At 39.1% G+C, this 13908-nt stretch overlaps 1 protein-coding gene across 6 annotated transcripts in view; it reads left to right on the top strand.

The window, feature by feature from the left end:
• Positions 1 to 13908, top strand: part of UTRN (utrophin) — a 510071-nt gene that overhangs the window by 166664 nt on the left and 329499 nt on the right. For all 6 annotated transcript variants that reach the window (XM_066248060.1, XM_066248061.1, XM_066248058.1 and 3 more), the window contains 5 exons: positions 414 to 501; positions 5749 to 5978; positions 6142 to 6322; positions 8576 to 8721; positions 9765 to 9977. In XM_066248060.1, coding sequence (XP_066104157.1) covers positions 414 to 501; positions 5749 to 5978; positions 6142 to 6322; positions 8576 to 8721; positions 9765 to 9977 — 858 coding nt within the window. The remainder of the gene's footprint in view (positions 1 to 413; positions 502 to 5748; positions 5979 to 6141; positions 6323 to 8575; positions 8722 to 9764; positions 9978 to 13908) is intronic.

A 13908-nucleotide genomic window follows, 5' to 3' on the forward strand; every position in this document is an offset into this window, starting at 1 on the left:
TGTATATGTATGTATGTATATATATATGTGTGTGTATATATATATATATATATATATGGGCAGAGTGATATCCTGGATCTGAAACACTAATTATTTCCTCTTGATAGGAATGCGTACTTATAGTATACAATTTTTTTTTTCTAAAAATAAACCAAAGTTTTATACTGTTTGTTTGAATTTACCATTTAAAATATAATCATCTTTGATGTTCTGGAAGGTATCCTGGAATTGCCTAGTTTTGTATTGTAGTATTCTCTTTGGTACACCTTGTAACAGATAAAGAGAATGTGGCAGGGACATAGGGACATGAAATACTAAAACTTAAAGTAGCATCAGCAGTATACTGAGAAGGAAGTGTATATATACACACACTTTTTTTTTATAATATTCTTATATTGACATTTTACTTTCAGGGATTACAAAAAGAACAGACAGAAAGGAGTCCGAGACTGGATGAGTTAAACCAAACTGGACAAATCCTTTTGGAGCAAATGGGAAAAGGTGAGACCTTGATTTTTTAAAATGTGTTTTTTGATGGCGGCATTAAATAATATTTTCAGTTTGACAAATAAGATATCCCTCCTTGCTAGAAAAGTGGTTTTCAGAAACTTTTCTGTCAGCAAATATTTTTTCAAATGGTATTTTATGCTGAGGCTGATTATATCAAACTGGTAAGATCAAAGGTGTTCTGCTTTTAGAAAGGATCAGGGAACCTTAAACTCTGAAGCCTCAACGAAACAGTTCAAGTCCACTGGTGGAGAAGGTTTTAATACAGGGGTCCCCAAACGTTTTACACAGGGGGCTAGTTCACTGTCCCTCAGACCATTGGAGGGCCAGACTATAAAAAAACTATGAACAAATCCTTATGCACACTGCACATATCTTATTTTAAAGTAAGAAAACAAAATGGGAACAAATACAATATTTAAAATAAAGAACAAGTAAATTTAAATCAACAAGCTAACCAGTATTTCAATGGGAACTATGCTCCTGTCACTGACCACCAATGAAAGAGGTGCCCCTTCTGGAAGTGCAGCAGGGGCCGGATAAATGGCCTCGGGGCCGCATGTGGCCTGCGGGCAGTAGTTTGGCGACCCCTGTTTTAACGTCTCCTCTTTGGGGTTATGCACTGAGACTTTTATTTTTTGGAGAGAGGTAGCAAAAGTAAATTTGGCAACATTGGAGAGATGAAGTTACATTAAGGTAAATTCATTAAGGTTATTTGATTTTTGATCTTTCTTTAATAGATGTAATAGTATTTTTATTCAAGATCTACCCTAGCTAAGTGTCTTAGTTACTGGGTGTGGGTCCCCCCACGTGAAGATTACTTGATTTTAAGCATTTATATACTTGACAAGACCTAGAGACACAGAAAGACTATCTTTTTCCCTGAGATGCTGATTCTTTCAATAATTATAATAAGTTGTGTGTTGAATTTAGGTTAGTTACTATTGTAGATTCTTCACTTCTGCATCAACACTGTAGCGTGGGAACCAGGCTTGGTCAGATGTGAATGTGGGGAGATGTCATGGCTCTGCGTTGTTGACCTTCTCCTCATGTCCGTGTCAGCTTTTAGTCTGTGTGGTAGAATTAGAGTGCTCAGACGGGGGGGGGGGGGGGGGGTGGGGGGGGGGCAGGAATGGCATAGGTGAGAAGTTGGTGGAGGCCATGTGTTACAGTGAGAATGGCAGTCAATTGTGAAATGGGAGACTTTGGGGTCTCCTGGTGTTTTCTAGTTCTGTGTTTTAGTCATGTAACCCTTTGTGTTTTTCCTTCCTCTGACTACAGCCTTTATTAGATAAAATCTTTATAGCACATACAAATAGGCATTCCTGTAGAACATATACACTGGAAATTGAGTTTTTGTGAAAGTACTACTTGCAAAATATCAAGTCCAATGTCAGGGACTCTATGATGTGATATATAAAGAATGAATTTTGTGACCTAATCTATGTTTGCTTAATTTCATAAGAAATGTTTTATATAAATATATATATTTTTTTTCATTTTTCTGAAGCTGGAAACAGGGAGAGACAGTCAGACAGACTCCCGCATGCGCCCGACCGGGATCCACCCGGCACGCCCACCAGGGGCGACGCTCTGCCCACCAGGGGGCGATGCTCTGCCCATCCTGGGCGTCGCCATGTTGCGACCAGAGCCACTCTAGCGCCTGGGGCAGAGGCCACAGAGCCATCCCCAGCGCCCGGGCCATCTTTGCTCCAATGGAGCCTTGGCTGCGGAAGGGGAAGAGAGAGACAGAGAGGAAAGCGCGGCGGAGGGGTGGAGAAGCAAATGGGCGCTTCTCCTGTGTGCCCTGGCCGGGAATCGAACCCGGGTCCTCCGCACGCTAGGCCGACGCTCTACCGCTGAGCCAACCGGCCAGGGCTATAAATATTTTATATTATATATTATTATTATTTTTTAACTCCAGTAGGGGCTGGAAATGTATTCATTACAGAACTCTAATTCAACTTATTTTTTTTAAAAACATATCTTTTATTAAGAATATTTAGGATGGGATGAGAAGCTGAGGAATGGGGGCATTGATCTGAATAGGGTATATTTGTTCTGGGTTTAATTATCTCATTTTTCGAAGGGTGCTGGCTTTTTCTTAGTGAGAGAATGAAAATGATTTTTTAAAATCTCCCCATTGTCGTTCCATGTTATCTGTTATTCCAGTTTTTACAGTGTTGCACATTACCTCTCTACATGTGGTTAGTGCTGATAATTCTGCTCCTGCTATAAAACCAGAAATGTTCAACAGAGATGAAAGCACAGTTGGGTGATTCTCTCTGTTCCCCTCTCTCTTCCCCTAAATTTGAAATAAATCCTAGAACACTGATAATTAAAATAGAGGATGTTTTTTTATAAAGGGTATAATTTGGCCACAGTCTGCCTAGGGATGAGGGCAGATAAATGATTCATTTCAGTTAGGAAGCATATCAAATTCTTCGGTAAAACAGATGTTCAAATAATCATGTCACTGGTTTCCGTCAAAAATCCCACTATGATGAAGGCAGATAGGACTTTTCTGGCTAACGCATTTGAAATGTTTTGTGATCTCTCACATAGCATGACAGTGTTTTAAAAATGAAACAATCTGTTTTATTTGACTGCTGCTCTACCTGATTGTCAACAACTATAATAGAGTAGTTGGGCATTTGGATGGGCACTTGGCTTTACGAATTGGCACTCATTATGACTGGCACATAGATCAGCCTGAGGGTCTCATGTTTTGAAAACATTTCCCATGATTACCACAGTACAATCACAGAAAAATATGAAGTCAAATGAGAGGAAGTGGCAGGAATAGTTATATTTTATCCCTTTTAGGTAATTAATAAAATGATGGCTGTTTATTTGGCTTTGAGTAGTCATCTGTTCTGCAGAGATAGAGAAGTTATAACTCTGGGTCTCAGGAAGCAAAACAATTATTTTTAAAAAGCAATATACAATTTTCCTTTTCTATGATGCAAATTGTGTTTTTGTTATTACTTTTCTAAAAATTTTTATTTAGAAAATTTAATTTAACAGGGTGACATTGATCAATAAGAGTACATAGGTTTCAGGTAAACATTTCTATAGCATTTGGACTGTTGATTATGTTGTATACCCATCACCCAAAGTCAAATCATTTTCCATCACCTTATATTTGTCTCTCTTTAGACCCTTCCCCACACTCTTCCCCACTATCCCACTCCCCCTGGTAACCACTTCACATTTATCCATGAGTCTCAGTTTTATATCCCACCTATGTGTGAAATCATACAGTTCTTAGCTTTTTCTGATTCACTTATTTCTGTCTGTGTAATGTTCTCAAGGTTCATCCACGTTGTCGTAAATGGCACCATGTCATCATTTCTTATGGCTGAGCAGTATTCCACTGTATATTTGTACCACATCTTCTTTATCCAGCCTTCTATCAGGGGACACTTTGGTTGTTTCCATGTCTTGGCCACTGCGATTAATGCTGCAATGAATGTGGGGCTGCATTATTACTTAATAGCAGCCCAACATATATTATCTCAAGCTTGGACAAAAAAGAGATTTAAACTTTGAGAATTGGTTTGGAAAGGCAAAATCAATGGATTGGGAAATACTGCCAGTGAATTATAAGAGGAATTGGAGAAGTTGCCTCAGCGTCGCCTGTACTGAATGTGATCTTGCCTACTTTCCAGATGAGAGTGATACTTTTTCATCTCAAAAATGTGTATTTACCAGCTTGATTTTCTTCCTGTTTGGCATAAACTGCCGAGATGAAAATGCAGTGGTTGACTTAGTCTTTTGCCCGCTTAGACAAGAAATGACCTGGCAGAGGCACGGCCCTGGTTTCCTCTAGCTCCGTCAGTTCAGCAGGAGCATGTGAATTTGTTTCGTTTATGACCCCCATTCACAGGGATTATTGAACTTGGGCTGTGGTGGGAATGTTTTGTGTAGGTCTAAGTAATTGAACTTCAGCAGCTGACATGGGTGAGCCATTCAAAATATGTCCTGTTTGCATTTCTGAGTTTCAGGGCATACAGTGCTACAGAAACTTTGGAAAGTGCATTGTTTGTGGGTCATAAGTGAACTTTTGTTGTACCTGCCTTTTTCCCCCTTTGCACGCTCCTTACCCTGGATTTTGATGGTACATATTGACAAAGCATAATTGTTCTTGCTGCCCTCCTCCTCAAACAATGAAGATGCTCAGCCCCTACTCTCAAACGTGCATGCTTTCCTCAGGAGATAGACATCTTTGCAGATTTTCCATCTATTTTCATAGTACTTTTATTTGGTTGGATGGTATTTTATATGAAGGGGCAGACTATGACAAAAGCTGTGATGATAGGTAACTTGATTATTTCTATGAACATTCTCTAACTACCAAAAAATGTGAGACAAACTAAATTATATATGAGATAAATAAATCCTGGGGATATAATGTACCAAAATAAATAAATAAATAAATAAATACATAAATACATAAATAAATAAATAAAACCAGTTAAGATGCTCCACTTAAGAGATATGTATGTCAGTTATGAACGTAATGACATTTTTTTCTGATGTGTTTCTAAAGTAGATATTCTCGCTGCTGCATTGATATTTGGGCATTTGCTGGTCTCTATGTGGCGAGCCCAGCAGGCTGGCCGCAGCTCCTGTCTCTGGCTGCTGGCTGACTGTTTCTACCCTCCCCAGGTGGCTTCCAGCACTGCGAATTCTTGCCATTCATTTTGCAAATTATTGAATATATGACCCTGTTGTTTGCTCACTGAAGACTGGAGCTGCCTCCTAGTTTTTGTAACCCGCTGTCCTTTTTCTGATAATGGAGGGACTCCCTTCTGATGTCAGAGTCCCAGACAAGTCCAGACAGTTCGTTTGATTTCCCTGGCTTAGACTAGAAGCTAGCCCAATGCCGGGAGGCCGAAGATGCAAACACGGCTTCATAGAAGATGCAGTGACTGAAGTTCTAAGCTCTACTGATGTTCCTTCTGTAGTAGTCACACCACTCCGAAAGTGCCAGTGAAAGATCCCTCTCCCTCACTTTGGTCAAAGAATCGAACAGTTATTTTTAGCATCATCACTATAGTTTATATTTTATAGTGTTATTTTATTGCTATTTTTTTATGTTAAAAGGGGCTTACAGAGTGCTCATTCTATATGTGATATTACCTCGATGTTTTGATTATGTTAGACTATTTATACCAAGTTCCAAACAAGTTTTGTCATAATAGATGAAGTGTCTGCTTGTTTTTTATGTCTTTGTAGAGGGTCTTCCGACTGAAGACATAAAACATAACCTGGAGAAGGTATTATCAGAATGGAAGCACGTGTCTCAGCATTTGGAAGATCTGGCGAGAAAGATTCAGCACCAGGAAGATATAAACACTTACTTTAAGCAACTTGATGAGCTTGATAAGACCATCAAGACAAAGGAGGAGTGGGTGAAACAGGCGCCCCCTTCAGGACATCCGCAGAAGTACTTGCTGAGTTTGAAGGTAAGGGAGACAACCACCTGGGACCGGAAAGGATTCTATGCCCAGCCCTGTGTTAAATAGATGCTCCTTGTATCATGGCCATTAGGTTAATTCTTCTCTGATTATCTCTCTGTGAGGACGTTCATCGTTAGTGAGTTATGTGACCGTGTTTTCTCTTCCATAGCGGGAATTGACCCATCTCCTTGGCCTCCGCCCCAGAATTGAAATGGTGCGTGCCCGCTGCGCAGCCCTGACGTCTAGACCTTCCGCCCCAGATTTCGTCCAGCAGGGCTTCGACCGCTTTCTGGGCCGCTACCAGTCTGTGCAGCAGGATTTTGAGGATCGTCAGCAACAGCTAGAGAATGGTAAACATACTACTTCCTCTCTCCCCTCTCTATTGGCCTTAATTTAAAAGTCACTCCCAGTATTTTTCAGACCATTAGCACGTCTGCTTCCTTTGCACCAGACTCACTCTGTTCTCCACTGTCCTGCCTCCGTTCCAGGTCTGAAAGTATATTCAGACTATTTCCCGGATTCACGATTGTTTGTCAAAGCACGAACAGCTATCGCATGCTCTAAAACCGTGTCAATAGGATATAATAATGTTAAGCCTTTTTATTTTTTTTTTTAAAGGGTGTCATTTCTCCCTTTATTTGAAGGAGGCCAGTCAATATCACTATTAAGGGCTAAAAATAAATGATAAGTTACATCAGTTTGCTCAAGATGGTTCAAGTTTTAGCAGGATCATCTCCTCTTTTAAGATAAATCGTGTTTCTATTTCAAAGTCTGGAGAATTTTAAATAGTGTTTACTTCTAGAATCAACTTTGGAAAGTTAACTCTTAAAGGTTTTGAGAGCTTATCCCTTGTATGTTATGTACTTTTCTCCTTAGTTATTGCCTCAGTCAGGAGTGGTGTTGAATTAGGTAATGTTATGGGCAGTGCATGTTAAAAAGTTGTACATTTAACCATACCCTTCCCTGTGTCAATTGTAGACTGTGACTGGTGAGCAAATGTGTCATGTGTCCTTCTCCTTTGGAAAGGCATTCGGACACCATATTCTCTGTGCATTGAATCTAGTTAGGCTATAATGTGAAATGTTGGAAGGTACCTCTTTGTAAATTGACTGTTACAAAACATGCTTTCATGTTTGACACATTTGGTTTCTTTAAAAAAATTCAATTTATTTTATTTTTTTTTGTGTGTATATTTTTCTGAAGCTGGAAACGGGGAGGCAGTCAGACAGACTCCTGCATGCGCCCGACCGGGATCCACCTGGCATGCCCACCAGGGGGCGATGCTCTGCCCATCTGGGGCATCGCTCTGTTGCGACCAGAGCCAGTCTAGCGCCTGAGGCAGAGGCCATGGAGCCATCCCCAGCGCCCGAGCCATTTTTGCTCCAATGGAGCCTTGGCTGCGGGAGGGGAAGAGAGAGACAGAGAGGAAGAAGAGGGGGAGGAGTGGAGAGACAGATGGGTGCCTCTCCTGTGTGCCCTGGCCGGGAATCGAACCCGGGACTTCCGCACGCCAGGCCGGCGCTCTACCACTGAGCCAACCGGCCAGGGCCTAATTTTTGTTTTTAATTGTAGTAAAATGCATATAAAATAAATGTTACTACTTTAACCACTTTTAACTGTAGAGTTCAGTAGTGTTAAATATGTTCACATTGTTGTGCCACCAATCCCAGTGCTCATTTCATCCTGGAAAAATGAAACTCCACCATTAAGCAAGAGTTCTCTATTTTCCCCTCCCTCGAGCCCCTGGCAACCACCATTCTACTTCCTGTTTCAGTGAGTTTGACTACTCTAGATCCCTCATGTATGTGGAATTATAGTCTTTATTTTCTGGACACTGGCTTATCTTACTTAGTATAAGATTCTCTAAGATCGTCTGTTGTAGCACGTGTCAGATCTCCTTTCCTCTTTAAGGCTGAGGAATACTCCCTTGTGTGTCTGTTACCTCATTTTGTTTAGGAATTCATTTGTTGATGGGAAGATGGGTTGTTTCTGCCTCTTGCCTGGTGTGAATATTGCTGCTAGTTTTATTTTTGTCTGTACTTGGTTTCATCACTTGCGCTTCAAATAAGCTTACTTCCTTTCCACACAAGGGTTGCTTGTCTGTGGTTTTTACATTAGTGGGCGAAGTGGGCTTTACTCAGTTGGCTCTTGCAGTCATTATTTCTCAGGGTGTCCCTACGTAATGTCCTCCACTCTGTGCACAGTTCATCTCCACGCCTGAGCTCAGAGGAAGACAGGCTGAAGGGATATTTGTTTCCTTTGTGTGTGTGTGTGTGTAGCTACTGGGGAAAAAGAGATTATGTGAGACAAAAGGAACATTGTAGTACCACCTTCAGAGAGACATTTCATCATGACAGAATGAAGAAAAATGATAGTGGGTTAGTTAATATTTTTAAATGTCAACATCTGCAAGAATGATGTCACTGACTCTCAGAGATGCCAATGGAATGATCTGAGTAACTAACAGGGCCCCTTTTAATTTTAATTAAGGAGTTAATTTTTTACATATTAGAATTGTTATATACAGAAGATTAATGGTATGTATAATAATATTAGGTTTCTAACACTGTTTTCTCAAACTAAATATATTTTTAAATAAACAGAAATGAAGAGCCAGCCTGGACATACATATTTAGAAATGTTGAAAACAATGAAAGAGATGCTGAGTGAATCAGAAAGTAAGGTCCAAAAGTCTTTGGAAGACTTGAATGATCTTGCCGAGGTGGAGAAGGCCTTACAAGATAATAAGGTAATACATATTTTAGGTCTTTGAAATATTTATTTTGAGTCATGTCAAATATATTATAGATTTTGAAAAAATTTTTTCAATTATTTAACAATATTAGTCACTTTAGTTATAATTGGTCAAAAATCTCTTACAATTTGAAGATTACTTACTATAACCTAGCTAAACCTTAGCTAAAAGAAAGATAGTTAATTTAATTATTTTAGTAGAATGAAATGGTATTTTTCTCATATTATAACTTGCTTAAAATTCTCAACCCGTTTATAATATACTGAAATATCTTTAATAAAATGAATGATATCCATTTAATTAATGTGTTGTTTTTCAATCTTGAATAAAAATACTTCCTTGGGCATTTAAGATATATGGCTCTGAACTATTTCATCAGCTAAAACAGATCAAAAGTGAGCACTGCACACTTGCCCCTCACTGGGTGTGTTGTTACAGAGGATTTTTGTGTAGAGTATACGTAATATTGGGGCCCATACAACTCATGAAAGGCAAGCTTTAACTTTTTTTTTCTTTTCCATGTGAGAGGAGGGGAGATAGAGAGACTCCCCCATGTACCTTGACTGGGATCCACCTGGCACCCCCTGTCTGGGGCTGATGCTCTGCCTGTCTGGGGCCATGTTCGCAACTGAACTATTTTTAGCACCTGAAGTGAAGGCTCCAGGGAGCCACCCTCAGCACCCGGGGCTGATATGCTAGAACCAATCTAGCCATGGCTGTGGGAGGGGAAGAGAGAGAGAAAAAGAGAGAGAAAGAGAAGAGGTGGGATGGAGAAGAAGATGGTTGCTTCCACTGTGTGTCCTGACCGGGAATCAAACCCAGACATCCACATGCCAGGCCAGTGCTCTGCCACTGAACCAACTGGCCAGGGCCAGCTTTAACTTTTTAAATTGTGCTTTTTTTTTTTAAATGAGTTTTTAAGCTTTTTTGATCAAATGCTTTTTGAAAGGTGACTTTTGACTGTTTATAGGTCATATTATTACATCTATATAGACAAATCTTTGTGCATATTGTTAATCTTTAACATTTTTTTTCAGGCCCTTAATGAAATCCTTGAGAATCAAAAACCTACATTATATAAACTTGCAGAAGAAACAAAGGCTTTGGAGAAAAACATTTCCCCAGATGTAGAGAAAATGTATAATCAAGAATTTAATGATGTTCAAGGAAAGTGGAACAAAGTCAAGGTCAAGCTTTCCAAAGATATGCATTTACTTGAAGAAATTATCCCCAAACTAAGAACTTTTGAGGTAAATCCAGAGACCATGAAAGGTTTAAGTTTATTACAGGGTAAAATAGTAGTTTTCATGTAAGATTCAAATATCTAATATGTGAGTATTTTGCATTCTTTCTAGTCCCACATTTATTATGTACTTAAGTTGGGATTTATAACTTGCTTACCAAAGCCCTACTTTTAAAGTATTGGAGAGCACAAAGGTAAGCGGAAAATGCTTTAAAATAGTCAAAATAATGTTTTGGGGATGAGAAACCTGCCTGATATACTGACTGGAGACTAGGCTGCAGTGGTAACTCAGAGCAGTAGAAGTTGCCCAGCTAGTAGCAGATATCTGAGTCTTGGAAGCGTTTTTTTTTTAAGGTTTTAGACATTTGGGATTGAGAAATCTAAACTAGGCCTTCAGCAGACTCTCCGATTGAAAAAGCAGGTAATTTGGGGTGCACAAGAATTTAGAAATGGGATCCTTGGCTGCATCTGAAAATGTCTACAGCTGAAGAGGCCATGCGGAAGTCCTAGAGAGAAGGGTGAATGTGAGGGCATAGGAGAAGGTGGCCGAGGTCAAGGTCAGCTTAGACAGTCAGCATGCTAACACTTGTCCTGTGAGGAAGGCGGAGAAGTGGAATTTGCAGACTGCCTGGTTTTGCATCAGGAAAGGCCTGGATGGCGAGTGACCCCCTCACACTCCCTCCACACAGGCCCCCCATTCTCCCAGGGCCCCCTTCCCGTGGTCATTTGTCTATGTTTTTTGCACTTGAATATTCCCAAATGTACTCCTAGGACAGAGCCTGGCTCAGAGAAGGCACTCCATAAATATTCAATACTTTTCGATGACTGAAATGAGATCAATAATAGGAGATTTAGATATGGAAATACATAGATTTTGATTCCAAGAGAACATGTGTAAGAGATTATCTCTCTCTCTCTATGTGTGTGTGTGAGTGTGTGTGTGTGTGTGTGTTTATATTTGGATTTAGATCCCAAGAGAATTTGTGTAAAAAGATGTTGCTAAAATAAGTGAGAAGACTGAAAATGAAAAATGAAGAATTTTTTTTTTTTTTTTACACAGGGAGTCAGAGAGGGATAGATAGGGACAGACAGACAGGAACAGAGAGAGATGAGAAGCATCAATCATCAGTTTTTTTGTTGCGACACCTTAGTTGTTCACTGATTGCCCTCTTATATGTGCCTTGACTGTGGGCCTTCAGCAGACCGAGTAACCCCTTGCTCGAGCCAGCGACCTTGGGTCCAAGCTGGCAAGCTTTTTGCTGAAGCCAGATGAGCCCGCACTCAAGCTGGAGACCTTGGGGTCTCGAACCAGGGTCCTCTGCATCCCAGTTCGACGCTTTATCCACTGCGCCACTGCCTGGTCAGGCAATGAAGAAAAAATTATTGAAGATGATATTTAAAAACTTAACCAGAGGACCTGTGGTAGAAGAGGGTGGGGTAGGCGGGGCAGCTGAGTGGGAAAGGGTCTGCAATGATGACACAACGGTGGTGACCGTGGGACTTACAAGGAAACTCCTTGTCCCAAGAACTGATGGACAGGCCCAGCGAGCGGCCAGGAGGAAAGTAAAGTGGCAAGGATTGTGTGTGGGCGCGCTTGTGTGTTGGTGGTAGAAAGAAGTGGTTTTTTCTAAGTGTAAGTTGCAGTTCTATGCTGAGATCTCTATAGATTAAACCACTGATTTTGAAGAGGAGTGTGTTATGTGTAGCTCAGTATTTTTGAGTCACATGACATTGTGAGTGGGTCTTCCTCCCATTGTCTCACTTCAGTTACAACACTTTCCAACTTTATAAACCAGAATTATATCCTTATTCAGGATTCTAAAAATTTTGGTTAGTGTTCAAGCATTGAATTGTCAGTGGTGCTCAGCCAGGGGAGATTTTTCCTCCTTGAGGACATTTGTTTCTGTTTCAGAACACTTTTGTCACCACTGGGGGGGGGAGGGTGCTACTGGCATTTAGTGGGTAGAGTCCTGGGTTGTGGGTAAGTGTCCTACGGTGCACAGGACCGCCACACAACAAAATAATCTTTTAGCCTAAAATGTCAATAGTGCCTAGGGTAAGCAATGCTGGATTAAATCCCATCTTTTCAAAAGGCATTGTTTTGTTTTCAAGTTTAAACATGAGATGTAGTTAGGGAAATTTATAAGTGAAGATTAACCCTAAAGTTAATCTCCTTTTGATTCTTTAAAGTGTATTATAGTGTTAGCTAAATGTGAGCCAGTATTTTAATGTGGAACTTAAAGATAATGATGTTCTTCAAAACACAAAAGAGAGCCCTGTGTTTATAGTAATCCAGCTTTTGGCTTCCTTGACTTGTTGCTACTAATGTAGCAAATTCAGGCACTTAAAGTGGGCAGTTTGAGTGCATGCCAAATTTATTTTCATTGAAAACATTCCACATTAAACACATGTATTTGTATAAGGTCTACCGGAAAGTTCTGTCCGTTTTTGGAATAAAACAAAATACAAATTTTTCTTACCGTCAATAAACTTTATTAAATAATATCATTGCCATTATTATTAATGATTTCTTGCCAGCGTGAGGGCAATTTGTATATCCCATTTTTGAAAAATGTTTTATCTTTTGATGTGAAAAATTGAACCAGTGCTTGTTTGATATCTTCTTCATTTTGGAATTTTTTGCCCTTCAAAAAATTTTGTAAGGACAAAAACAAGTGATAATCGGAGGATGCAAAGTCCGGGGAATATGGTGGATGTGACAGACATACTTCTATAGCATTTCTTCCTTGTTGAAATTCATAAAAATTACAGTGGCATAAATGAACTTTATCAGTAGCCATGGGTACACTATCACTTCACACATAAGACTAACATGAATCAATGTTGTTTTAGTTAATTTGCTACGTCAGTATGTATACATTAAGTGATAAAAATAGAGAGGCATACATGCGCCAAATAAACACATGCTATGTGTCAAAACTTGTTGTGATAGAAACGGACAGAACTTTCCGGTAGACCTTATATAATTCAATTATTTTTTTATTACGGTTGCAGACTTGTAATGTCCAGTTATTTTTAGTTTATTTTTGTGTCCAGACTACAGGATTGCTGACAGTGTCTATATTCCCTCATTATACAATATTTTTATTGAAATACACATTTTTAAATTTCTAAAGAACAGTTTTACTCCTTTATTTGCTTCAAATAAATTGATTGTTACTTAACCACTTACAATTCACTTAGGAAAACTTTTAATTTATTCCCCCCAAATAATCACAATAAATATTCATTTTGAGGTTAACCTTTACCCCCTTTTAATTACCTGATTTATACTTTTTTAGGGTTTTAGTTCTGTTTGTCTTTAAGCAATGAGGCACAGTAGGATTTTGATTCATTCCAATTTATGATGAAATTTCTTAGGAACACAATGGATGGCTTGTTTATTTTTAAAATGCATGTTTAATTATATAAGTAATATATGAATAATGCTCATTGAAGAAATTAAATGATGGAGATGTATTTAGACTAAGCACTTAGAGTTCCCTTTCTTTCCAACACCATCTCCTTTCTGGGAGGCTGCAGACATTTACAATGATTCTTGCTGGAGGTTAACATATTCAAAGTAAAAAATAAAAGCTCATGAATAGTACTGATTCTAATTTTTTTTTTCATACTGATACAGACAAGTAATATTGAAACTTCTTGAGAGGTGTTTAAATAGATAGTCCTCAAATGCCTGAGCTTAGAGTATGACTTTTCATTACTAAAAATAATGCCTTTCATTGACAAAATATATTCAGACTTTGAAAGTATTTTTATAGCAATTGCTTACTTTTTTCTTACCATTCTATAATATACCTAAGGAGAGTGGATTATTTATTTGTGTGAAAATTTTAGCTTTCTATTATCTGTCAGCAAATAGTGTTTTCTTGTACACCTAGCTCTGTTTCCTTTGTCTACGCCAGGGGTCCCCAAAC

This window comes from Saccopteryx bilineata, chromosome 12 (genome assembly GCF_036850765.1).
Source record: "Saccopteryx bilineata isolate mSacBil1 chromosome 12, mSacBil1_pri_phased_curated, whole genome shotgun sequence".
Lineage (NCBI taxonomy): Eukaryota > Metazoa > Chordata > Mammalia > Chiroptera > Emballonuridae > Saccopteryx > Saccopteryx bilineata.